The 27,646-nt window shown below is 49.6% G+C and overlaps 1 protein-coding gene across 12 annotated transcripts in view; it reads left to right on the top strand.

The window, feature by feature from the left end:
• The window catches only part of LOC119442887 (electroneutral sodium bicarbonate exchanger 1-like), a 215,272-nt gene that overhangs the window by 129,924 nt on the left and 57,702 nt on the right, over positions 1 to 27,646 (top strand). For 11 of the 12 annotated variants that reach the window (XR_007465738.1, XM_037707936.2, XM_037707935.2 and 8 more), the window contains exons 2-3: positions 23,424 to 23,530; positions 24,061 to 24,204. Coding sequence is in view for 11 of the 12 variants with exons in the window: in XM_037707935.2 (XP_037563863.1) it covers positions 23,424 to 23,530; positions 24,061 to 24,204 (251 nt within the window). In the remaining variant the exon portion in view is untranslated. Of the gene's footprint in view, positions 1 to 7,340; positions 7,468 to 23,423; positions 23,531 to 24,060; positions 24,205 to 27,646 lie in introns of those variants that run through there. The other variant, XM_049662436.1, reaches the window with a different exon arrangement.

The raw sequence follows: 27,646 nt of genomic DNA, 5'->3' as shown, positions 1-27,646 counted from the left end.
TTTGCCCTATAGATCACAAACTTCTTTTTATAAACTTTCCTCTTGCATTTGCTGTAGCGGCTGTTTTCACGTACGTACACCATTTCCTCTCGCTTTCTTTTGACGGCTGCCGATGACGTTGGGCTTGGAGCAGGTACGTTAGTCCAGTTTTAGACTTCAGACCTCCGGCACTTTCTCGCTTCCTGTGAAAAAGCACGCCTGCTGCCGTCAGCAGCATAAGTGCGGGAGCAGTGAACGGAAACCACGTCCTGTATACAGGTGTATGCGCGCCTTGCACTGCATGTGTGTCCACACCACCGAGAATGCGAAAGCAAAACAGATATTTAGCAATAAGCTGTGTGAACCGTTGTAAGCACTCAGGTGTTACCAAATGCGATATACATATTAAAATGACAGCGGCTTGTCCTGGGTGAACGATGCACAATGGGACTATAGTATATAAGGCTGCTGCTTTATTCAGAGCACCACGGGCCGCTTGCCGCGAGGAAAATAACGTACGGTTTAAAACAGCTTCGCTCAAAGTTGGCGAAGTTATTTCGTGAAAAAGGAATGGTATTATAAAAACAAAATGCCTTGCCTTTGGCTCTCGACATCTAGACACTGTGCGGTCACATGCGCGAGGCTCTTCACCCATTGGTGAATTCATCAGCAGGTATACAATTCGCCGAGCCAGTGGCCGCATATTTGTCCTCTATAGGTAAACGACGCAGTTTTAGTGTATATGTACCATAGGCAAAATGGTCTGCATGCGCAGTAAGCTCGCAGGATTCCGCGGACGCGTTGTGCGCAAGTCTGTTGCCGTGCATACGCATATGTTCAAAATAATTAAGGGGGAAAAAAAAAAACGACATAGCCGCAGTTAGGCCGAGCGAATGTGAAAATGACTCTGCCAGCTATACGTTCGCCCGCCTGATCAGGACTTGTGAGCTGTTGTCGGCAGCCACCTGGAGACTGCAACAGATGCCGACAACGCCTGTATATATGTATAATATACACAACAAGCGCTGCGCTGCCTGTCGCTGTCCCCGCTGTGTTTCCGGGACTGGGGCTCGCATGCTGTCGCGTGGCGCAGAGTGCATTGTGTCTTTTGTTTGGGAAAATAAGTGAATGCACCTGCATCCTCATTTCGACAGAGCGCGACGCATTCGTTGCACTGCGCTATGCAAGCGGTTGTTTGTGATCTGTGAGCTCGGGTTTGAGGAGTCATTTCTTTCATTTCACAACTTAAGGCGACATGCTTCAGGGACACATAATTTATTATTATAGCTGCTGCTCGTATTGTCAGTGCTTGTTTTTTTTTTGTTTGTTTTTATGACATTTATGTGGAAATTATCGGCAGAGAGAGAGAGAGAGAGAGAGAGAGTGTGTGTGTGTGTGTGTGTGTGTGTGTGTGTGTGTGTGTGTGTGTGTGTGTGTGTGTGTGTGTGTGTGTGTGTGTGTGTGTGTGTGTGTGTGTGTGTGTGTGTGTGTGCGTGCGTGCGTGCGTGCGTGCGTGCGTGTGGCCACATTGCGTCTTTCCTGTTCCCACTGTCGTGGTAGTTTCATAATCCTTCACCGAGAGAAGCTCGCCGTGTCTCGTCTCCTTGCAACTGTTAACACTCGCGATGATTTGCCTCGCAATGGTACGGGCTGCTGAGTTCGAAGAAGCGGCGGCCCGCACACATTGCTGCCATATTTATCGACTCGTTTCTCCTCGCTGCCCCCTTCAACACTTTGCTCCCCGCTGGGCCACACTTATCTCCTCTCGAGATTGCGCACTGCGTTTCGCTCACGTTTTCTAGGGTCGACGTTGTGGGCAGCATGCATGCAATACCTCGTTGCAAGCCTTGCTTTCTGAGCCCGTATTTTGCAATGATTCCCTTTGTTTGTATATGCATTGTTCTTGCCCTGCGTCATTGGTTCGCCGATCTCGGCGTTGACCATTAATATATAGCCGCAATATTAGACGTTCGGCGTGACGGATGATAAGAGGTGAACCGAAGCAGTACTGTTGCAACACACGGTCTTTCATAGTATATATAGTAAGTTGTGCTTCGATCTCGTTCTGATGCATGCGTTTGTCAAATTGAAAACTCCAGCCACTAAATACTTCTCTTTTATAATGCCCTGGATCTCAGTACTTTCGCTCTCCGAGATCCGTGTCCGTATTCTTGATCGATCGCTTTCCGCGAGTATACCATCGCGAGGCCGTCTGACGTCGAGTCAGTGCACTCGAAAACTATGCGCTCATGCACGAAAGCAGCGCCAACGGGAAGTCGGGCTGGACTGAAGACCTCGATGGCAGCGCTCGACCTCGGATACGTCGGCGATCAGCGACTTTTCGCGCCTGCAGTTGCTGTTCGCGCAGGGATCCGACAAGTGTTGCGCATTCCACTCGCGGTACATGTGCAGGCTGCGTGCAAGCCAGTGCTGCTCTTGCATTCACGCGTGGCCTGTGCATCATCAATGCGCGCCGAGAGAATCGCGAGGGGGGAGGGGGGCAATGAGGCGTCGCTGACTGTCCGCGGTCACCGATTATGTATATTCGCACGGCGACGACTTTTAGTCTTCTCGTCTTCCGGGAAACGGGGCATATGTGGTGCTTGCGAAAACAGCGTCATCCGTGTGTGTGCCGTAATGCGCTTGGGGCGGAGCGGCGGAGTGCGCGCCGCCTGCTGTTTGTTTGTCGACGACGACGACGGTCGCGTTCCTTCACGCGAGCTGGCCATGTTTTACGAGGGCATGCAGCGCGGTTATGTCAGTCCCCGTGCGTAGCATGTGCGCAGCAGTAGCGGCAGGAGGGAGCGTGACGCCGTCGCCCTGTTGCACGGTGCGGGCCGGCTTAGTGTACGAGAAGTGTAGTGAAATAACCCGCCTCTTTCTCGGCGTTGGAGGGAACGACGGATTTCCGGCTGAGCTGGGGTTTTGCGCTCAGTCGTACAAGTGCATATATACACTGGTGTGCACGTTCTTGGTCGAAACGCGCGCGCGCGCACGAAGTCTGTAGAATTAGTAGAAGGCATTTTGGTCGTGTAGAGTTTTGAGACAGAAGCCTTGGCCACGCTCAAGGTCTAAATATCACCCTCCTTGGCTGCACCGTTGATTTGATTATGAGGCATGTCATATAGTGGGGGACTCCTGAATAATTTTGTCCACCTGGGTTATTTAACGTGCACTCAATGCACGGTACCGTACGGGTGTTTTTGTAGTCCTCCCTTATCTCTAGCTGAATGCGGCCGCCGCTTCAACCCCCGACCGCATGCTCGGCAGCTCAGCGGCATATAGTCGTCACAAGGAAAATATATAGCACCCCCCACCCAGCTTGCCAAGTTGAAAATCTTTGCCAAAGGAAGACGGTCCAGCAACTTTCAAGCTGTTGTTGATCGCGCCTTCCATGCCTATGTCGGCCGCATTCGTTATGGCGTTGACAGATAGTGGAGTTCCTTGCTTTGTCGCGATTTAGGCGTGATAAGAAGAGCACAACACTCTAGTGGTGTCAGTGCGTGCTTGTTCAATGGAAGCGCCGATTTCGACTACTTCGCGAGACCGGCATGGTGCAACAGTCGTGACAGAAGCCAGTTCGTAAGAAAATTTTCACGGGTTTCGAAGGATGGGCGCCCTTCTGCATCATTCGGTGCCGCCAAGCGGAAACATGCTCGGCTGGCGCTACCGCAAGAAGAAAATAAAAAGTAACGAAAAACGCTGCCTTGCGAGTTTTTGTTGCATGGACGCGAGCCAAGTCGCTGCAGCCACGCGGCTGCTGTGCACGTCAGCCGCGACTTGACTCAACGTTGCCACAGCGCACGACGGCTTAATCGCGTAGTTTACGCGCCGCGAACCCACCTACCGCCTCTGAATATCTCCGACGCCCATGATACAGCCGCCGCCAGACTTAAGCTGGATTCGCAAAGCGCGCTTCCATCGCCTTCATTTAAAGGTTTATACACCTATAAAAATAAACCAAACATCAGCTGTTTTGGGCAGATGACGGTGCAAACATGGTGTGCGCAAAATTACTCCTGAGGCAGTAATAACGTCGAGTTGCCCGCCAGTGTACGGCATACCAAAATATAACCCAGGAACACGTAGGTATGGGCTATTTGGTGCTCCATGAATGAGTGCAGCGCACACCTGAACAACGTATAGTACATGATGTTCGTTCCCTATCAGTTGCCCAGCTGTACGCTATACGTATACCTAAATAATTTGAGATGTTCTACTTTAAGTCCGACTACAACAATTCATCCCCAGGATCTCTGTCAGGGCGGGGCCGGGGGGGGGGGGGGGGGGTTAAATTTTTGTGGGGAGGGGAGCAAGCACTTTGCATAATATGCAATTTCCTTGCTTTCGCCACAGGAATCCAACAGCAAGTAAAATGCCTAACAATTATAATAATATAATGACACCAAGGATGATGACGATGTTTATTTATTCAGCGTTTTGCTCAAAGTAATTTAAGAGTGAATGAATAAATACAAGACAGTGAGAGAGTGTTAATCAGAAAAATTCGACCTCAAGCGACCTCCTGAATTGAAATGACAATGTGAACACAGGGCTGAAGGTACACGTTGGACTGGTGGGGCTGGACGCGGGGGGGGGGGGGGGGGGGGGGGGGTTGCAACACCCGAAACCCCCCTCCCCCCGGCAGGTGCGCCACTGTACCTGGCGCATTTACTGCAACTGACTTGAACATATGTCAACAAACCATCGCTTACTCTCCAATTCTCGTCATCTTTTTCTCTGCCTGCAGTGTTGCGTCGTGTCCTTTTCCCGTTACGAGATTTGCATGCACCGCTGCTTCTGCGTCGGTCGGCTGCCGTTGTGCGTTCGCACGATAGGCACGACGAACGTGTCGGTGTTTCCGTCGTCGCATAGGTCTCGCGATGCGTTAGAGGGTGTTCCAGCTCCGATTTGCCACGCACTCGCGAGTTCGCAGACCTACCTACACGGCTCCCGCTGTTCATAGCGCGCGCACTGACCTCCTCCTCATCCGCCGGCTTGTATCCTTCGGTGACGCCATCTCCGCGTCATGACAGCCCAGTTGCTACAGAGTACGACGGCCACATTCTTCTTCGCGCGTCGCACATCGGATGTACTACGGAACCGATGCGCGGAACGCTGCATTCCGGCTACACATTTCCGGCCGTGTTTCATCCGTCCGGTCGTTATGCGGAATCCGCCATCGCGGTTCGTTGATTCTTCGTGGAAACTGGCTGCACAGAGACTCGGCCTTGCACTCTCCCTCTTTCTTCCCCGCCATAAAGGGCACAAAATACGCTCAGTCACTCTCTCCGTCTCAGCGTTTGTGCCGCCCTCCGACGTTGCGGAGCTCCTCTGTGGCTATTGCCACTGGAAGCGACGTACTTAATTTTTCTCATAGGAACAAAACAGTGCCGCAAAGGTCCAGGAAATACTGTATTTTTTCCCCTTTCTTTTCGGGCGTTCTAGTGTTTTCCGAGCATTGAGGGTTGGAGCATGTCTGGGAGGGGGGTTAAGGTGAAATTAAATATTTTTTGTGGACTGGCGCAGCACCTCTCCTCCGCCTCCTTTCCTAGGGGAAGCAACGGTAGGTGAGAAGCAAACGACGTTCATATATAGGGTATTAACATAAAAGGAGATGGAAAAAGAAAAAGAAACCGCCGCCTTGCCTGTTCTTCGTACGAACAAAGTCGGAGAATGGAATGCTACGGCGTTATGTTCGTCGCGTTATCTCTCCAGGGGAGCATGTTTGTCCTGGATTCTAGGCTTCTGGGTCATGCGATTGGAAAAGCACGAAACCGTTTACTGTCGGTCACTCCCCATGTTTTCGAGAAAGCACGTTCAGAAGCGGTTATAGCCGAGCCCATCAAAGCAAAGTATTCGGCTGACAAAACATGGTGACTGCACTTGCTCAAGAAAGCACGACGCATAGAATCAGTAACGTCGCCATACGCGGTGCGCACTCTCGAGAGAAAAGAGAAAGCGAGTTGGTTATATTAATTACGCGAGCGAGACAGCGAACGAGTGTGAGCAACAACGTTTTTCCGTCTCCCACGCAGTAATTGTGACGGCAGCTTCAAAGTGAAAATACTGCGGTACGTGTGCGGAATAGGGTTTGGTACTATAGTGCATTACTACGCATGCGGTGCACTGCCTGACGGTCAGACATACAGAAATACCGCAGTTTATTTGCTTCACCTTGGAGCGCCTTTTTCGGTTATTACTCTTTCCTTTCCACGGCCACCTACCTACTCGGGAGCATTGATTGTACGTCTTTCTTTGTCATTGATTGGTTACGTGCCCCGCGATAGCTCTCCGCTGTAATGAGCATTTCGAGCGTATGACGTCAGACATGCGCGTACATCACGCTGCCTCCCGCTTGTGGGAAATGGTGAGAACGCCATCTGGGTCGACCGTGGAACGGCGTTTCCTTTTTTAACTCACGCACTTCCACTTTATATATATATTTAATTTCGCCAGACCCCGCCGCCCCAATCTTTGCTCCGCCGCACTCCACGATTTCGAGGCTGTTGAGAGCATCATCCGTTTCGCGGAAACGAACCGCGTACTCCTCCGGCATCTCTCAGTTGGAGAGGCCAGCCAGGTCACTTGACGCGTAGAGGGCGACTAACATTTGCGAGCCCTTTTGCCTTTTGTGTTTGCGTGTATGCGCTTCTCTGCGCGGCCTTCATATCTTCCCTGCGCCGTCCCCGTATATCGACCGAAGAGGAGCAGCAACAACTACGCAAGCGGCTCAGGCGATCGGCGGGGCTCGAGTGGCCGCCATTTCGTGAAAGGGTTGGTTGCCCCGCGTTGCCGCTGCGCGCTGCAAAACAAGAGAGCGCTCGCCCGAGCTCCCTACCCACCACCGCGTCCCCTGCAAGCACACGCACGCACACCTGGGAAGAAGCCGCGTCACGAAGGCTTCTTTCTCCCATGCATCGACGCGCGACGCACGCCTCATCCAATTAGGCCGTGCTCCCCGCAAGCAGTGCTTACAATGTTCCGTACTGGTCGCATCCGTGCGGTGATTCATTTATAATTCGCGTTTCGTTCTTTCTCGCTTACTTACGCGTTCACCTTGTCGTCACCGCTCTTTGCAATTGCTATACCGGTCTGTAGCAATCATCACCCCCTTGTCTTTTCTCCGTGGAGTTGTCGAGGGTTCTCAGTGTGTCTGGCATTTACATATGAGCTTACACCGTTCATATGAGACAGATAGAGAGAGGAGAGGGCGGGGGTCCGCTTGTGGCATCTCCTTGCAGGTGCTGAACTCGGCGCCGTTTTCTTTTCGCGGCATGCCGTTGTTGCGCCGTGGGAGGCCTGATCGAGAGACTCTTTTTTCGCGGTACGTTTAGTGATCAGAAACGCCGAAGAATGTGCAGAGAAACGATGGAGGGAAGGGGGCCTCCGAACTCGAGAAATTCGCTGCTGTTATGCTTTCCTTCGTTCGTTGGAAAGGGCTCGAGAGGAGCCCGCAGCGTTGCAGCTCCCGAAGTTCAACACCGTGTGAGTAAAGTTCATAGGACACTGCATAGGTATTTGGTACACAAGAGCTGCATAGGCGCTGCCATAATGCACTGTGTACCGTTGTGGGCTCGCCCACAAAGGTACATGGTGTAGCGAAAGCATCCGCCTTCTGCACCTTCTTGAAATGCTAAAAAAAAAAAAAAAAAAAAGCAGCCGGAATTTTGATCGACCATGAGCAATCAGGAGAAGCGCTGCGAGAAGCTTCATAGCACTATATACGGTCCATACATACGTCTGTAAGCGTGGATCTAAACCTTATATATACACGAACGTTTTGTCTCGCATAATTGCTCCCTATGCAAAGCCAGCGCATCGACCTATACTAATCTAATCTGCGACGGCTAGACTCGGGCGTTATGTAACAGCAGTGAATGGAACTACGTAAGTATGCACTTTATGTGACTTGCGCGCACTTTCTTTCTTTCTTTCTTTGCTTTGATTAAAAGGCAAATTTGGTACAAAATTCTCTTGGGAGACACGGCTAAAGGCTGAGGAAATGCCTGACTTGGCCGTGCCACCCTGGCAGCAAAGCAGCGACAGGATACAGTGGGAGAAAGAAAAAAAAACACATAATAAATGCATGCTTATGCTGTACAGGTCAAAACAGAAAAGCGAGTTGATTGTACATACAAGTAATCGGTGTCCGCATGAGTGAAATGGCAGTACTAAAAAAAATTGTGTAATGCACTATTAGCACTGTTACACTGCAGATATAAGGTACAACATGTCAAAGTGTTAAGGTACGTCAAGTGTTTTAGACATCGTGAGAACGTTCGTATTCTTCAGCTAGTAGTTTTCTTCCTATTCTTTTAAATGCTTTAGATGAAGTTCCACACTCCAATAAATGCAGTGTGGTTGGGTATTGGTTCAGCATGTCTGGTACTTGAGAAGTTAATCGCTGGTAATCACTTTTTAAAGACAGCCTAACTTATTATTCGATTAAGGTTTATATACAACTCCGTGCTTATTCAAAATCGCGTGGCTATTTCAACCTCCGTCGCTGCCGGCTTCGCGCATGATGTCAAACGCCTTACGAAGGCCGCCAGCGGCTGGCTTAAGTTCGTTCTTCTTTCTCAACGCTACCCAGCCATCACGAATAGCCCGCGAATGTTGCGCCACAACAGTGTGGCGCAACGTCGTTCCCTTTTGTTGTGTCTGAAACCGCGCTCTCATCTTCCACCAATATTTGAGGCAACGGATGCTCTTGCGCAAATGCGCAACTGCCTTTCGCCGCACAATACCATTTAGATAGGAGAAAACCTGCGCTCTTTACGCCGTGACCGTGACGTCATGGGAGTAGGCCGAAAGAACTCTATGGCCGAGAGCATATGCATATAGCAATCGGGAACGCGCCCTGCACGCTCGTTTTCTTTTTCCGACGCATGGTACACAGCGGTAGCTTCAACCTTCCCCCGTTACGTCACAGTCGGAGCCCGTATGTCTTCTGTAATCTATGAGGTGTCGCTAGACGTCACCAGCGCACAGACGTGACGTGATGCTGCTGATTTAGCATCGGGCGCAGCGACGCCGCGTCGTTTGTCAGTCCATAAATGCGCGCACTGTTGATGAATGCGCGCTCTTTCGGCGAAGGTTTTCAGCTTCATTATAAGCACACGTGCGCTGCTTGTGATGTGTATGCAGTCGTCTAACGCGGAACTATGGTGTTCGTTATTTCGCACGAAATACATTGCGTGCATAAGCTTTTCACAGCGAAGGTCCAACAAATACCGCAAAACATCCATCACGTTGTGAATAGCCGGCTGCGGATTGCGCGAGCGTCCGCAGCAGCGGAAGCTGCTGATAGGTACCGTTTCAGTTGTTTGTTCTATATAACGCATGACCATGTGTGGTCTTAATGCGGCGTCAGCCTGTAATTTCTTTCGTGAAATATGGTGACCAAATCGGCCGATTGACCAGTGCGATTCACACTGTACGCGTGCGTTCTCTTGGTGGTCATTCCGCACCACGTTTTTAGAGCGCAGCTCTTGTACGCCCGTTCCTGCGTTGAGCCTCGGCGTCCCTCGGCGTAACCGAGCGAACGAGCACAACAACGAAGGACGAAAGAGCGAACGCGGAGCGCAGCGGGGAATGGAAGACGGCGATAGCGAAGAGAGCACGAGGAGGAAAGCCGAGGAGGAAGGTGCAGCAGAACCATGAGGCGGAAAGTGGAGGAGCAGCTAGGGTATGGCGAAAGCGTGAGAAAAAAAAGCGTAGTGCCGCGCAAGACGTGTTCTGCGGCAACGATCGCTACGAGATGGCACCAAAGTAGCGCGTGGCGCCTGTTCACCGATGACGCCATCGATAAGGCATGCGGCGAGCGCGTCCACCGATACCATATATGGAAACAAAGCGCTGCATGCATGAGCGGAGGTCTGTCTGCGGCGGCTGCTGTGAATCGCGCCCACGCGTCACGCGCGCTGCCTCTCGCGATCTCCCGATTAGCGAGGCAATCGCCCCAAACTTCGCTCCGTTTGCAACGTGCCGCACTAGACAGATTAATTACAGATTGTCCGCGCCTGCCAATATATCGCCAAATTAAAACACGTATAGAGCCGCGCTCAAATTTCGCATTAGGGAGATCGTATAATCGACGGTGAAGGTTTGTTTTCCCCGTATTTTTTTCCCCGCGACCCCACTGAAACCAAATCAGTCAAGAGAGGGCGTTGGTTGCTCGGGCGCGTTAATGAGCCTAAATGCACGCATATAGGCTACCCAGGGCGCCTTTTGTTTTCCAAACGCTGCGGTCGATGAAACTGACTTTTTCGCCGCTGCCTTCGCACGCAAACGGCACCGTGCTGCCCCATGTTCCTTGCCTCACTCAATGTTCTTCGGCACAGAAGCCAGGGAAACGCTCCAGCGAGCTCCGTTGGTCGTGACCGGCACGATGCTGTCTCGTGATCGTGCTTTCGTTGATCGACCGTGCAACTGCTTTTCCACGCGTGCGTCGTTCAGCCACGAGCAGTTAGCGCGCCGCTCGCTTATCTTGCTTGTTTGCTTGTGTGTTTGGTCACGTCACGCTATCCCATAGCCGATTCAACGCGCCCGCAACTCAGAGCCCTCAGAGAGAGAACGAAGTTTTAAAGAGAAACAACAAAATCATCAAAAAGAATAAATGAAAACGCCCGAGATGTCTCGTTAAACATAGCTGGCGCGGTTCTGTGGGCGTATATCTTTTCCCCCTTCATGAATAGTTACCGACCGCCGGCCCGTTCAAAGATCTATAATGTAAGGTTCTGCGATGCCAATCTTCGACAACGCCTGCGGAATAACGCCCACTGCCTACGGACAAAGCACGTTTCCCCCGGTGTGTCGTGGATGCAGAAATTGCTTTCGGCCGTTGACTTTGCGAAGAGCATTTCGGACCGGAAAGAAAAAAAATAATAAAATGATACGTTTTACAGACCTGCTGCCGTTGTCATGCGTATACTGAGTCACCATAGGAAGCGAGCAGGTGCTGCCCCCGGCGTGTTCGCTTCGGGTTGTGTCATCTCCGGCGAGGTGCATCCGGTCGGCTTTCTCCTGTGCACCTGCGGACGAGCGAAATCACCTTGAGACGTCGTTTGACTTCTTTTCTTCTCCGTATTAGAACCGTATAGAGGTATACTACGTGCTTGCGCAAGCCTCTGATTTTCTCAAGTCTGAACTCCCCCGGCGATGGAATGAACGGTTCGAGGTTGCTGATTCGATAGAGAAACGCCCGGCGTTCTCGATAATGGCTGCCATTTACCGCTCGCCTATAACATTTGTTCTCGCCACGTGCGTTGTGACTAAATGTTGCATCAATATCCGGCCACGCTTTGTATTTCGCCTCCTCCTTCTTCTACGTTTTTATCTTTGGTACTCACGATTGCAACGTGATCATACTGACGACGAAAACGTCGTCAGTAAAGCCGAGGAAAGTCGGCGCAAGTTTTGAGGGGCATTTCTGTAAAAGAGCAGCATGTGTGGGAACACCACATTGTTGGAAGTGGCCATTTGAAGTGTGCAACCAGAAAGAGCGGATTTCTTAACGTTAAGGATCTTGGAGCTTGATGGGGAGGGGGTTCCTCGATACGCAGCTCTATTTGCGTTCTCGAAACTCTTGGAAATTCGAGTTGTGTATTTAGTGCTGATCTTTCTTGCTCTGAAATTCACTACACCACTTCGCTGCAAAATATAATTTTCAAAAAGTACAACCTTTTTCTATCCCTAAAACAGGCCGAGCACATTCGTGACGCGTATATATGAAATGCAGATCAGGCAATTGACTCAAGGCTGTCTAGTTTCAAGCATAAACACGTGTGGGTTTAGTCCCCAACAAATGAAACGAGCTAAATGCTAGCAGTTGACCTTCGGTAGGTGTTAGATTCTGTTAAACGTACCGTACGTGCGTTCTTCAGAAGACAGTTAGATTCGCCAGTCGCGGCCCGTCACCCTCAAACCTCTCGTCTTAAACAATAAATAAATATAAGTGAAAAGTTCCTGAGCATAATTACACGGTGCGTTCAATGTATACCAAAAACCACTCGACTGTAAACCCCCTGTGATAATTAAGGGATCGGTCCCACACTCTTTCCTTCTAATTAGATTTTTTTTCCTCTGAGCTAATAACTATCGTTGTGTTTATTTCATTTATACGGCAATTCACCTCGTAAATAAATTCGCTGAACACAAAGCAGTATAGTATCAATGACAGCATTGCCTCTTAACGCGCAAGATGCCTTTTCACGAGACGGGTAGCCTTGCTTTCTTCTTTGTGTGCGCGGTCAAACCGCGCCCTGGTTTAAGCGGCGTGGAAATCAGGCGCATACGACTTTCGGGTCACGTGCGCACGCTTTGCACCAGCTGCCACGCATGCGCACTCCGCATCGCTGTGACCCTTGACATATGAGGCTCGCAACAGCGTCGGCAGCTCGCGCCATCGCAACCGCTTCGCTGCACGTGCTCGCGTATAACCTCCGACATTGATGCAGATGCGAGTATCGTGCCGCTGGTGCAACACATAACTGAGTACACCTCGTGTTCGTTCCACCGCCGGCAATGCGTGCAGCTCCTATTTGCATATCCCGAAATAGCATATCCCGATGCTCCTATTTGCATATCCCGTGTGACTGGGCCCCAGTCACACTGCCATTTAAGGAACATAGAGATTTCAAAGGAACATTAGTTCCAAGGGCTATGTGTCAGTGCTACGTACGGTCTCCAGATGGTCTCCGTCGAAGCTTTTAACAGAAACCGGAACGTAACCTCAAACGCAAAAGTGACGAGGGACGAAAAAAAGATAACGATGCGCAGAAAAGAAAACGAGGACACTTCTATCCTCGTAACGAGGCTTGCATTCAGAAAGACCTATTGTGCACCTTTCACGAAATCGTCTCACACTACCGCTTGGAAAGGAGATGTTTCTCTCTCCCCCCACCCAAAACTAAACAAACCACAAGCTAGCACGCTCAGAGTGCTACAAACTCGCACGTACGTCCACGGTCCCTTAGCAGGATAGATCCAGACTTCCCGCCGTCGTGCCCCAAATCCGGAACCGATTCATGCTCTTTCGACCACATGCTCTGGCTGTGCCCAGCCCTAGAAAACTCTATCTACACTTGCCACCAAGGAACGGTGGGAGGAATTCCTCAGAAGTGACAAGCACCACATCCAGCTCCAGGTAGTCCAGAGGGCACACGACATCGCAACGGGACTTCGCCTCCCGGTGGCATCGTAGGCGGAGTCACCGACTTGACCTGAGGGAGCCTTGGGCTCCCCTGGACCACAGTTTCTTAGGACCAAATAAAGTTCTCGCCACTGTCACTGTCACTTCTATGTGTAGCAGCCGATAACCAAAGCGCACATGGCCGCCATGTTGCGTTGATGTTGCTGCTGGCAACAGGGTGTGCCGGCGCTGCTGTGCATGGCGCGTTCATGATTGAGATTTCGGGTGTCACGACAGTGCTCAGTGCTTAGAAACTTCTATAATACAATGAAACTTGTTTTAACAGCGGAGCGGTTTAAGCCGGGCGTAATGTGTCTGCTGAATAATAATAATAAAAAAAAAACTCGCCGAGCGAGAGCGGCGCCTAGCAACCACCTCGCGGAGCGGCGTGCGCTTCGCCTCCTCTCCGTGCCGTGCACATGTTGCCTTGACATGGGACGTTAAGGAGAGGCAAGCAGAGCATGGCGCACGGCGCGCGCTATGCTCGGGAGAGAGAAAGAGAAAATGAGAGAGAGAGAGAGAAATTGTAGCAGCACTAACGAGGCAACGCGCAGAGCTGCTGCCGACGCCGTCCGCGTTTCCCCGCGTTCGCGCCGAACGCGCGTGGTGTCCGTGATAGTCCGTGACTGCAGCAAGCGCCTCTGGCGGCGGCTCGGCAGGTTTCGACCAGCCACGCCCCAGCAAGTGTGGAGACGCAGCTTAGCCGTGACGACACCGGGGAGATAAAGCTCGGTGCCGCCGCGACGGCGGCAGAACTCTCGTTGACTCTGTGGCGAGTACATATAGTCCTGACATGGCACGACCAAAGAAGATCCGGACATCCGAAAAAGAAGCCGCTCATCTTGAAGCGCGTCGCGCGGCCATGCGATAATCTGCGCGTTGGCGGCGAGCCGATTCGGATTACCGTGTCTAGCAGCACTTCGCACTTCCTAGCAAAACTTATCCAAGCCTAGTAAAACCTGGAAGAAGATATATAAGTCGATCACCAGCTCCGCTGTTTACTCCATCCTTGCACCACTAGTGCAAGTTGCCCACGTTTTCTTTTTTTTTAACAGGTAAAAATTGAACGTCCGAATTTAACAGAATTTTTTTCTCTTCTGTCGGACGCCCTCTAGGCTCAAGAGTATTCCCTTGAGGTTTCAAAGGACAAACGCGGACTTACTCGACTCCCTTCGAGTAGGCCTTCTTTGATGCGCCCGTGTGACAGCGCGCGTCCTCCCTTGAAGCAAAGGATCTTTGGTTCAAAGGACTTTGAAAGTGCCCGTGTGACTGGGGTGTCGACTGAACTCCACTAGATCAGTGGGCATCGGCGACTGACCTAGTATAGTGAACACGCGTTTGAAAGCACGAGCAAAACGTGTCAGCGCGAACGTGGTAGCTGCACGTAGGAACTTTTGAATGCGAAGTATAAACAAGCAGAAACGTGTCGTATACGCCAAGATATGCAGATTCGTCGATTGCCGTGACGCGAGTCGGCCGCTAGTCGTTAACGGGTCGACGCGGGGTCATGTTGGCACAGAAACTTGGGTTTTGCGATTCGGTAACGACAGGCCTGCGTCGCTTGTCAGCCACTTCGCGTCGACCGTCCCGTTACGTTTGTTCCGGTTCCACGACAAGCAAGCAGTGTTGCGGCCTCGGTCGTGACTTGAGGGTTTTGCGGAAGAGCCGCGTTTTCCCCGTTGTCTGCATGCATGCTTACGTGACCGCACTCAGGCGCAGAATGTCGTTCATCTGCTCACACGTTCAGCCACTGGGGCACCTTCTTCGTGCAGGGAACGCCCCTTGTTGCTGGGCTGAATGAGACGGGCAACATAAACGAATAAGATAAACTTTACGGGCGAGACCGCATTTTCGGTGCGGAATACATGGCGAGGCAGCTGACTTCCTCCTCCACAACCATCCTGTCTGCGCTTCTGACCTACAGACGCAGTGCATTCAGCGCACTGTATATGCACGAATACACGCCTGTTGCTCCCATTAGACACAGAAGGGAGAAGAAAAAGAAAGAAGACGGCAGATCTTGAAGTCTAGGCTGTTCGTGCGTGTTTGTATCCATGCACTCCAAGAGAGAGGGAAAATGGGTTATTAGGGGCAAAGAAAGGCCATTGTATTTCGCTGTTACTTCGCAAATGAAGACGCGCAAAATATTCACAGACAAAAACGTACACGTATAGTACAATACGTGCGTAGAAGCGGGTACTTTCCGCCGCAAAACCTTCCCGCCCCCTACGCACTTTTATTTTTTCGTCATCGCAGGAAAGATGCACTCAGGCTTGTGCGCGCGCACGCCTCCCTATAACGACGTCAGCAGTCAGCGTCTTGGGCCTGGGCGTGGTTGCGGCAACCGGCGTTTTCGTATTCTGGACGCCGTTCTTCCCGTTGGTTCTTCCTTCGGCGCGGTTTCCTCTGACGCGCATTGCGCCACGTTAGGAACCTGCCTGTATAAGCTGCGCAGTGTTGAGATTCTAACGGCAGTCGTTCAATATGCTAAAGTAGTACGAAGACCGCGTGTGCGCGCGCATGCCTTTGAACATATTACTTACGGAGTTTCACGCGGGCGTAGTTACGCACCGCAGCAATTAAACATGCCGCGCTAATTAACGTATTAGCGAAGATCGGTCACCAAAGAGAGAGAGAGATAAACAAGGAAAGACAGGGAGGTTAAACATGGTCGCGCCCGGTTGGTATTACCAAAGGATTTTTCTTGCACAAGCGGGCTTTGTATGATACTGGACTGGTTACATTCGCGTCCTGGCCGCGGTAGCACAGTGGCTATTTATATGACGTTGGCTGCTGAGCTCGAGGGCGCAGGTTCGATGCAAGAACCGATGCGAAATGCAAGAATGCTCATGTACTGATATTTAAGCGCACGTTAAGGAACTCCAGATGATCAAAATTAAATATCCGGAGTCCCCGCTACGGCGTGCCTCATAAACAGATCATGGTTTTTGCACCTAAAGCCCGAGGCTTAAACGCCGCCGCGCCGCCTTTTCCTCCGAAATTCACTAGGCGCATTATACGTATAATAGTATAGAAAGAACAGAATCATTACAGTATACGGTGCGCCTTCTCGCTTTGTAGTTATGCAATGAAACAGTCTTGACACGAATTAATTGGTTCATCTGCAATAAGGCACACACCGCGAGATAAGTGCTTTCCTTCTGCATTTCCTTGCATGTCCTCAGTAAGGACGCGTTGAGACTTGACGTTGAATCTGTGCGTTGTACACGCGCAGCACTCGGTGTACGAGCCAGCATCTCAGCTGCTCGCTGCAGCCGCTTCCTGTGTAGTGCCGCGGTGTTTTCTTCTTTACTACGCGGCAGATAAGGGAGCCGCGCGTTTTTTCCGTCGACGAAGGCGCAAAACTATAGCGGAGCAGCGCGGTCCGGGGACGACACGTGAGAAGAGCCAGCCGAGGCGAGGCGGGTCACGTGCGCCGTGGTCGCGTGAGGCACGTCGACCGGCAAGCATGCAGCGGAAAGACTGCTTGCTCCGAGGATCCGCGTCCTCAAGGATGTCGGAGTGGCAGTGGCATGCCTGCGACCCCAGAACCCCAGAACGCTTTGGATCGCGTTACTCCTGTAGGCAGTCTGACATTGCCGAGAAAGAAGTGAATATATATATATATATATATATATATATATATATATATATATATATATATATATATATATATATATATAGGAAAATTGGCTACATCTCACTAGCCAACGTGTTCCAAATTGATGGTTGCCGTATGCGGATCTCCTCCCCTTCTTTTATCTTCCGCAATGTTCTGCTCGTATCGTGTTCCATTCCAACTTTTTTTTAAATGCGAAGCATTTCTTGGCGAACATTCGCCACTTTGAGAGTATCTATCTATCTATCTATCTATCTATCTATCTATCTATCTATCTATCTATCTATCTATCTATCTATCTATCTATCTATCTATCCATCCACCTACGTCTTGGTGCACTCATGGTCGTTTCGTTAACTTGGTATGGACCAAAATTGCCATAGTATGACAAGAGTTTATGACGAACATAAATAATAGGTCATCATGACATGAATGTCATGACATGCGTGTCATGTGATAAAACAGACGTACGCCTACGTCTCGGTGCTCTCATGGTCGTTTCGTTAACTTGGTAGGCACATTGCTTCGCATAACATCGATTCCCACAGGGCGTGGGATCTGCCGGCTTATCCCCCCCCCCCCCTCTTTTTTTTTTGTATTTCTTGTGTTGTTATTGTTGGCGCGATGGGCGCCAATATCTCACGGTGCTACCTTATAGCCGTATCTCGGCGCCAGTCAGCCGTGGGAAGAAATCTTGCCGAAGGGAGCCGCGATCCGACGTGCAGACACCGATCAGGTGTCTGCATGTCGGCTTCCGGCGATGGTTGACAAACGAACGAAAGATGCGAAGAGGTGTGCGTAGTCTACGGGGTGAGCAGCTGACGGGGATCGCGGGATGAGGTGAGGAACGTATATACGCCTGAGCTAGTGGTGGGCTGTGCCACGCTGCACTTCTGTAATTGCATGGTGCTGCTTATGCTCCTTATCGTTACGTAAAATAGTACACGATCAAAATAGAAAGGAAAAAGGTTTCGGGGAAAGGGACTCTGGATCGAATAAAGAAAGTGAGAAGACATGTACAATCAGTTCACAACGTCTAATAAGGCTAGATAGAGCATAGTTAAGAACGAGTGCAGTGCCACATAAAAAATTGTAGCTGCTCAGTCGAAGGGTGGATGTCTAGTGCATGTGGTATACACGATTGATTAATAACGTGTTGTATAACACTTGCCCTGTCTTTCTTTAAGCGTGTATACCTTCAAATGTAATGGTATGTAATGCACCCTCTACCGATAACCAGGTAATTTGGAGGCTGATAAAAAGAAATCAGAAGATACGAGAAGGTATCAGGGATGAGGAAGTGACGATGTCGGGTTGCTTGAGCTTCGCCAAATAATAGTAAAAAATACATATATAAAATATTGTTGGGAATCGATGTTATGCGAAGTATTGTGCAGGTACCTGGTTATCCAGCATTGCTTGGACCATGGCTCGGGGTTCGGCAAAGCGATGCCAGATGGACCAACGCGTTTGTGTATATCGATCGAGTAGTCGTGTGTGTGACAACGGCCGCACAATGACGACGACCGCGCTGAAGAAGATTGTGCGGTAGCGGCACAATTCCTATATATACACGCCGGTCATTCGACGCGAGCTTGCAACATGGCGATTGTTGGGTTATACGTGGATAAAAAGGACGAAGGCGCGTAAGCGAGAGAAACACGGACTGTGACGTCATCAGCGACTACGTGTTATACAATCGTACGTACGTACCATGGCTGTACCATGGGGTGTATATGCTGAAACAACGATGGCATTTGTACTCCGGCGAAGAAACGTTAAAGCGTGATTAAACTGGGTGATCGTGAAGTCGGTACAACGTTGCACAGTTTCTACGTAGCGTTAGCTACTACGAGGAAAGTACTGGGGAAATGTGGTCCGGTCCCGGAGATGGTGCAGTCTAACACGGCGCCGCAAAGCGCGACTTGTCCCGAGGAAAGAAGACGAGAACGTGGCACGGGACGCACGCGCCGAGCGTTTCAATGATCCAGCTGGTTCTTGAACGGGTAATGTACGAGTGCGATCGTGGTCTAGAACATATATAACACTGCCGTATTGATTCCAAAGACGCCATATTGTTTTAAGGCGTTCTCCAAAGGACCTCTAAAAAGGATCTTGATATAAATCCTCATCCGATTCGATATCTTATGCCATCTAAATGTGAAGACGTGCCTTCTGACAGGCTACTACTTATGGCGTTGCACAGTTTATGGAAAACTCGCATGTTAGATCGGGATGCATGACCAATTGTATATTCGCAGTTACATTTCATTCGGATGATTTCACAACTGAAAGACTTTATGACCAAAGAGACTTCCAACCAGACTGGTATTCATTGCAGTGTATCCTTTTGCCTCCCTTTTAGATAACTGATTACAGTAATAATTTTACTGTGTAGTGTTTGTTTTGTGCTTGTAGACGTGGCTATGACAATTTTATCTGCTTTTACCTTACGCATGTACGTTTTGTATTTTTGTATTCTTAATAAGTACCATGAAAGAAAAAAAAAAGGCGATCGTGGTCTAGTGTTTAGAGCACCGGGCTGCTGTGCTCGACATCAGAGGTTAGATTCGCGAGTCGATCACACATCTTTTTTTTTTTTTTTTTCTGCTTGTGACAGCAGCCACAATCGGGAAAGTCCATGACGGTTCGCAAAGACAGGTGCGCTCTGAAAGAAGAAAACAGCCGCCTGACACACACACACACACGCAGGCACGCGCGCACGAGAACTTTCTCATATGGCGTCGATCTATTCTTTGTCTAGTGAATCCGCGGTCGTTGTTGCTGCGTGGAGGCAATATATGGCTCTCGCTATGGTGACTTGAGCACGACGTCAGGGGCGGCTTCGCCGTTATACCGTGTCGTCACATTTAAGCGCCGTCCGTATGTGTGCGCCCGCTTCAAATGCAAAGCCTGTTTATCCACTTCGGCGCTTTTCTTCTTTCCGGTTGGCGCGTAATCGTTGAAGAGATGTCGCCGAGAGTGTGGAGCGCAGCTGCGCCATGCTCGCACGAGTGCGCTAGCTGCGCAGCGCGACCGGCCTTTCCGGCCTCGCTGCTTTCTAAGTGGAAGAAAGATTAGAGGCGCGCGTGATCGGTATACGGACGGATAGACGAGCTTTCGGATCACGCAGCGACGCCTGGATCTGGCAGCGGACTTCCACGCAAGAATCGGGAGAACACTTGCTCGGGTCGAACGGCGAATGAGCTGGGCACGGTCACACACTGCGCTGGTATACCGCTTACCTGAAGAAAGCGCACGCAGGATAACGTGATAAGTGCAGAGGAAATGGTGGTGAAATCAGCGAAAAGACGCTACACAAGAAGCTTTACACTCATCAAGGACTGCGCTCATCAAGGCGACATCTACGTATATACCTATCAAAAGTGGGGCTACACCCAAGCCTATGGTCCACACAACGCTGGTCCACACCACAGATCCTTGTTAAATTGCATCGGGCAAAACCAACTATACATGCATATATAACTTATACGCACCAAACGTTTTATGCCGCAAGGCAAGCTTTCTAATAATACATTTTAAAAAGCGGACAAGTTTGCACTCGGTCGTACAAAGCTTAGGCACAGAGAAAGTGTCAATCCTCAAGTCTTACTGGCTGCTACTGCTAGGTATGAACTTGGTTGCTGCTAGGTTTCAACTTGGTTTAACCTTAACTACGCATGTAGGGAAGTTATTGTCGAGCGATCATTTTCGGAGGTACCTTCCCTTTCGCGGCATTTCGCGTGACTAGCGCTGGACGCGTCGGCGCCTACGAGCGACAGCGTTCCTGGCATGCCACAAACGCAGGCAGGCAGGCAGGAGCCGCGTCTGAGTCGGGCGAAGCGAGCGCGCACCGGCGCCGATGGTTACTAGGCAACGCGGGCGGCGTCGGCAGCAGCTCTGCGCGTTGCCTCGTTGGTGCTGCTACAATTTCTTTCTCTATCTCGCTCTCATTTTCTCTTTCCCTCACCCGAGCATTGCGCGCCGCGCGCATGCTCGGGTGAGGGACTTCACTCTCCTTAACGTCCCATGTAAGGCAACATGTGCACGGCACGGAAAGGAGGCGAGGCACACACCGCTCTGCGAGGTGGTTGCTAGGCAACGCCGTGACGTCATAGCTCGGCGAAGTTTTTCGACAGCAGGCGCCCCTTTTTACGGTTAGCTAGAACCTTCGCTGTTAAAAATGTTTAACCTGTACACAAGCTGCAGGGACTTACGGGTGACTTGTTTTCCACCAGGCCTAACGAGGCGCATGCGCAGAAGCGTTTGTCAGTGTCGCACAAATTGATCGAACCGCGTCTATCGAAAAAATCGCATTACTTGCTGTCAAGAGAAGCGAAGGTGGACTGAAACACACTGAAACACATGCTTGATCATCCTATCATTTATAGGATGTACGATTAGGAGAAGGTGACAAACAGACGTTTGACGAGGCAGTATACTCTATTGGTTTGCCTTTGTTGAATATGTTTGCCTATCGTTTGATCCCTTGAAAGCGGCGCAATATGGACGCGCTTAGGTCCAAGCGGAATCGAATGATAGAGCTTGTGCCTTGGCCACGCGTTTTCAGACGTTCTTTATATAATTTCTTGTTCAAGCTATGATGAGCAGCCTCTACTCAGCTCCGTCTTTCTCACACCGCTACACAAAGAGAGCCAGAACTTGCGGATTTTCGAGGCGCTGTATACACTTACCAACAGCCACGCGTTCGATGCGATATATTCCGGGATCGAAAGACGACCATACAATGTGTGTGCAGTTCGGCCTGCGTCATGGATCTCACGCTCGCAGCTTGTATATGAAATTAGAGAAAGAGAGTTTCTATATAGGGAGAGGAACTCGCCCACCCCGCACTCAAATATGAGCTCGACATCGCGGTTGCCGGGCCACTGCGACCTTTCTGGTAACGACAGTACCGGCGGAGCTGCTAGCTTTGTCGCCAATGGCGTTTGCCCATTCCGGTGACACGAACGACTATGGCATGGCAACTTGAACTCGATCGACCGCGGACTATGGCGCTGAGCCGTGATCCCTAAAGTGTTGTAGAAAATAGCGTCTCTTCCTCTCCGCGGACTTCCCCGACTCTCGATTGCAATCTTGCGGCTGCAACTGCCAACCGGACTTCTCCATCGTGAAATATATTTGTTGTGGCTGGGCGTCGTTTCCCCCAACGCTTTTGTTCGCTCTTTGTCGGAATGGCTGACGGTGAGGCGTGCAACATTTCCGCAGAAGTGCAATGAAGAAAACCCTTTCCACGTGCAAAAGACGACCTCGGAATATATCTACGTCAGCTCAGCATGCCCGCATTCCTCGTGCCGCGCTGTCTACTAAAGCAGTTAATTCCGTAAACCGCTTTGTTGGGCTCAGATATTGGGTTTATGACCAAAAGCTAAATTCACCTGATGCTGTTATCTCTATATGTTGCTGGCTACATATTGCATCAATTCTCTTGCAGCAAAGAGAGAGACACTTTTCTTGCATTATTTTCTGTCAGCGAAAAATGCAACAGCTTTATGTACACGTTACGGGTGGCCTGTGCGTCTATGCTTCTAGTAGACGGGTGACAACACCTTGTCTTTCTTTTTATTTTTAAGCGATGCTTAATAAGCTCACAAGTGTCGGCGATGGTGGTGGCGTCACGCTGAAAAGTGGGCCGATCCTGGTGTTAGTGCAGAAAGGGTCCAAGCTCAATGGCACATACCAGGGACAAAAAGAAAAAGAGAGAGAGAAAGCAAGAGAGAGAGAGAGAAATAAAGAAAATCACCAGGAAGGTCAGATACACGCACAAGCTTCGCTTACCCCCATTTTCTCGACAGGGGAAGGGCTTGGTGTTTTTTATTATTATTATTCATGCAACATCTGCTCGTGACGTCAAAGTTTACGGCAGTTAGTTGCTGGCTCTCGATCAAGCTGGAATTACTCCGAAACTTTAAAAAAATACACCACGAAACATTGGTGCCGTTGGTGCCACGTTTTCGTGCGCGAAATTTAAATGAAGAGTGTGTGCGTGCGCGCGTGCGTGACATAAAGTACAGCACGCGTATCAGTTTTTCAGCCTTTCCCTGCAGCACTGGCGAGTCTTTGTACAGTCAATTTACGCTGCTTAACGCGAACGACCATAAACGGGTTTGAACCGCTATTTTTTCGCTCCCGATCGAGTTCTATCGGAAGTAAACCGTTTTCGCTGAACCGGAACGAAAAAGCTTCTGTACGCCCTAGAGTGCAGCGCACATACTAAACTCTATGGCAGCGTAGACACATCGCAGGTAAAGTTTAAATTTCGGTTACCAGTAGAACGGTCCCAAAGGTTACGTTACGTCACGCAGTAGTTCTACCGAAACGAGTTCGAAGTTTCGTTTCGTTTTGGAGGCTATTGTATGAAGTCTACACTGCAAGGCGCCGGGGTATTTCTCTCTCTCTCTCTCCCTTTTTTTTTAAGAATTCCCTACATTCCCTAGTTGATTCACTTCGTACGGGTTGGAGAAACGACATGACCGCAGCGAACAAATACCACGCGAAGTTGCAATAATAACTTTGCGTAGCTGGCAGTGCAGTGATGGTCCGTATATATGAAAACTGTCTTGTGATACGCTGTAATGACCCGTCGCCTCTTCCATTAATTCTGCGCAGACCGTGGCAGAAGCAGAAGAAGATGGAGACGGGAAACCAGGACGAAGCTCCTAAGGACCCGGGAGCCATGACTTCTCACCCAAGCTACACGGACAAGGACTTTGAAGGTGAGCGTGAGGACTGATCGAGCACCATATAATGCATGCGTACCTTGGACTGCGCGCGCTTCGACGCTCCCGATAAGCTGCTGAATTTTGTTTAAAAACGAATTTTCAAGATGTCGGCAACAAGATTCTCGTGCTGACATCGTGAGGACAGGCAAGCCAGGGCGATCTGTAAAATCCGCTCGAGCGCCGCACGGATGGGAGTGCACGCACCACACGGTCAGATTGCCCACTAGAATGCCAAGTACAAATTTGAGATCCCGCCACCCTGTGTGTAAATTGTACACCAAATTTTTCATCTGCGGGACAATGGTATGTACACACGTAAAATGGGTTGTTTAATGAGCATTAACTTTATTTATTGACGTGTGTGTGTGTGTGTGTGTGCGTGCGTGCGTGTGTAAATTGCACCACTTTTTCTTTGATACCTTTGCAGCTACTTCACGTATTGCCGCGGTCAGCCGCAGTTTTGTGTTTTTGACGTGTCTCATTAACATGTAGTGATGTGGCGCGATGTCGACCGTGAATTGCAGGTCACCGAGCTCACACGGTGTACGTTGGGCTGCACGTGCCAGGCTACCGCCGGCGCGGCCACCGCAGGCACCACCGGCACCACCACAAGAATGGTCACGCCCGCAAGGACGAAGGCGCCGCCGGCGACGGCAACCACCGATCAGGCAAGTTCTGTGACGTTCAGCGTGTGGGTCAATCTGGAATGCAGTGCGGCCAACCTCCGAACCCAGTTTTCCCCTAACTTGCATAAAAAAATTCCCTAGATTTCCCTACAGTTCTTGCAAAATGAGGTTGTTTAGCCTGCCAATATAATTTCTGTAAAGAAAGAATTTCGTTTGTGCTGTGCAAATAGACTGAAATTTTTTTAGTTTAAATTTAATTTGACTTTTAAATTTAAATTAAAAGTAATTTTAAGCTCGTTTTAAAATATTCAGATAACAAAGTCACGGGACTCAAGCTGAAATGATGCTGCAGTGCAAGTTGTGCCAACAACAGAGCCTCTTACTCATATTGGCATATTGGCAGAAGACGACGTAAGCACGTATGCATTTTGCCTCTTCTCTGGGACATTATCATAGGGACCGGCGGTGGTGGCTCAGTAAGCTAAGGCGTTGCGCTGCTCAGCATGAGGTTGCGGGATTGAATCCCGGCCGCGGCGGCCGCATTTTGATGGAGGCGAAATGCAAAAGTGCCCGTGTGCTTACGTTGTAGGGCACGTTAAAGAACCCCAAGTGCTCAAAATTAATCCTGAGCCCTCCACTGCGGCGTGCCTCATAATCAGAACTGGTTCTGGCACATAAAACCCCAGAGAGAAAAAGATAATTATCATAGGGATGTTAGTGCAGCTGTTTATATATATATATATGATTGAATCAAGACGATTTCCATGCTAAATTCTTCAATTTTATATTACTTCATTCTTTAGCCGCTCTCGGATGCAAGCAAGCAAACAAACAAACTTTGTTGTTGTCCAAAGTTGTTTTGCACCTAGACCAAAGTACCAAGATTACACGGAACCTTATTCGAATTGTAAAGATGGTGTGGACACCGGACCCACCTTACAGAATGTAACAGTGTCACAGCAGTGTGCCACTCCAAGACACAAATGAAGAAGGTGTGAAGATTTTTTCTGAATGCCGTGTACTGACCTAGCACCACCACATATACATACTTACGCGTCATTTCCAGCGAAGGACGAAGTTACATGGAAAATTTGTATCTTTCCTCTAGAGCGAAACTCGCCCAACCATCAGTGTACTAGAGGGCTTCTAGTACACTCTACCCAAGCACATGACCACTGGGACTCTGTCCAAGGTTGCTCTGCCTATGGGCAGATCCCAGTTATATTCATCTACGCATGCGTAGCCTGCTGTTTAGCGGCATGACCGCAGTGTCGTGCTCGGTGCTAGGTATATATGTGACCACTTATGCCCTGATTTGCCCTTGTTGCTTTGTTTGGTGTCCCAGCATACGCTTGTTTCGCCGGTTACAGTAAATAAATATTTTATTCAGAGTGCACAGACATCGATAGCCCAGTCAAAGTGGTACGAATGACAAAATCGCAGTAGCAGTACTTCGTTACAGGGCCTGGAATCCATGCACTGTCGTTTACTGGGCGAAATGCATTCACAGCATTGCTGTCCAATCAAAAGTAATAGTTTGCATGCTAATGTGAAGGTAATTTGCAAGTGACTGAAGTCAAAACATACCGTCAAGTCAGCAGCTTTGCCATTTCAATGTCCTGGCGCGAAATTTCCCTAGATTTGGACACACTTCCTTAGTTCCCTAAACACTACATAAATCCCCAGATATAGGGAAACTTCCTTGCAGTTGGAAGCACTGCTGGAATGGGCCGACGTTGGCCCCCACTTGTCGGAGTCCAAAAACAACACGGGCTACGCGGGCCACGTGCTGACATCAGCAGCAGAAGTGCTTTACCAATGGTCGGGAATATTTTGGCAGTACCTTGGCCGATGGACTGCGTGGTGCCGTTGCTACCGTTAGGGTGCTTCGATGCACGCTGCTGGCATCCAGGCAACCTAACTACCGGTGAAGAAAAAATGGCACCCGAAAAATAGAAGGAACTTTACTAACTCATCTCTCATTTTCCTCTCTCCCTCTCAAGGATCAGAGCTCAAAGCACTGAAATTGTGAAATGCTTGTAGAGGCCTTTGATTATAAATGTAAATGTGGTCTGTGAACAGGAGTTTCTGGCTATCTCATAACTTTGCAGGGTGGATAAGTTGCTCAACTTTGGCACTAATAATTAATGTTTGCTGGAGAACATCAATTTGACAGTACTTTGCTGACATGAAGATACTTTAGTGTCCTAACTCTGCAGCACCCACCCCCATTCACCTCTTCCTATATGTTGCACCAATGGCATAGCCAGAAATTTGTTCGATGGGGGGCAAGGAGGGCACCCACAAAATAAAAAAGAAAAAAAAAAGTGGCTGTGCATGGTTTCTTATATGACTGGACAAAAGCACACTTAAGTGTGATTTGTTGGATTGGCCTTGATTGAGATCGTTTCCAATGACAAAATGAGATGAATAGTGAGGTGGGAGGAAGTGAAGGAAGCTGCATTTAGAAAAAGTGTCATAGAGTGTACACCATTTATGCATGGCATGGGTATGGCCGAAACAGCTTCGCAATATGTTTGTAGTATGTGCAGCCTTGTTACCATATATACGTGGTGAAGCAGAAGTACACTAATATGCACTGATATGCCACAGTGAGGCTGAACTTTGCTGCAGTCTAGGCACACAGATGAATGAAAGTGCCTGTGGCACATTTGTCATTTCTGGGCTATACACCTACACTTGCGAAAAATTTAATTCTGCTTTCGTGACAGCCATGGCTTGTGTACTTCTGCCTAGAGGTACATTAAATATGAGCTGTTGCACCACATGTATCTTGCAACTGATCAGTTTTACTCTGCCAGTGTCTAGTGCTTCCATCAAGGCGCTCAGCTATCGTTTTCCTTTTTCTCAGTTCTGAGACTCCAATTGCGTGAGAATGGCACTGGCTATTAACTCTCATCTAGAGTCACTTATCTGAGGGCAGGAAGTTCAAGGGACTCAATTGGAACGGGGGAGGGGGGGGGGGGGGCAGTGGAGAGTTAATGGGGGCAACTGAAAGCGGTGCCTGCAAATAGATGTGATGTGGTTGATTTCTTCCGACTTGCGCATTTGGCCATTCGGGCCACGTGGAAAGTAGCGTCTTCAACTAGACTGGATATGTGGGTTTAAGACGCTGGCTGTTTGAACCACACAGGACTACTGCTCGTTCGGTCTCATAAGCAGTGCCAGTGTCAAGATACAGTAGCATACTTGTACAAATACCTTATGCTCCGATTGGATGTACATTCAGTGCTTCTTGTGAAGGATTTTAATCTAAAGATGTAAAGGTTACATGAAACTGATGGTTTCTGGCTGGTACGATTCGGCTAATGTTTTGTTAGCTCGTGTGCAAAGTTGAAGACAATGCCAGACAAGCCTACTTGCGTAGTCATGGTATGGGAAAGGCAGATGTACAACACACGGACACGTTTCACTTTGTGAATGCGGGTGTACGCCCAAGCTTATGGGTGCTATGTCAATGTCC

Source organism: Dermacentor silvarum, chromosome 2, assembly GCF_013339745.2.
Source record: "Dermacentor silvarum isolate Dsil-2018 chromosome 2, BIME_Dsil_1.4, whole genome shotgun sequence".
NCBI lineage: Eukaryota > Metazoa > Arthropoda > Arachnida > Ixodida > Ixodidae > Dermacentor > Dermacentor silvarum.
This window is presented reverse-complemented; position numbering and strand designations above follow the sequence as displayed.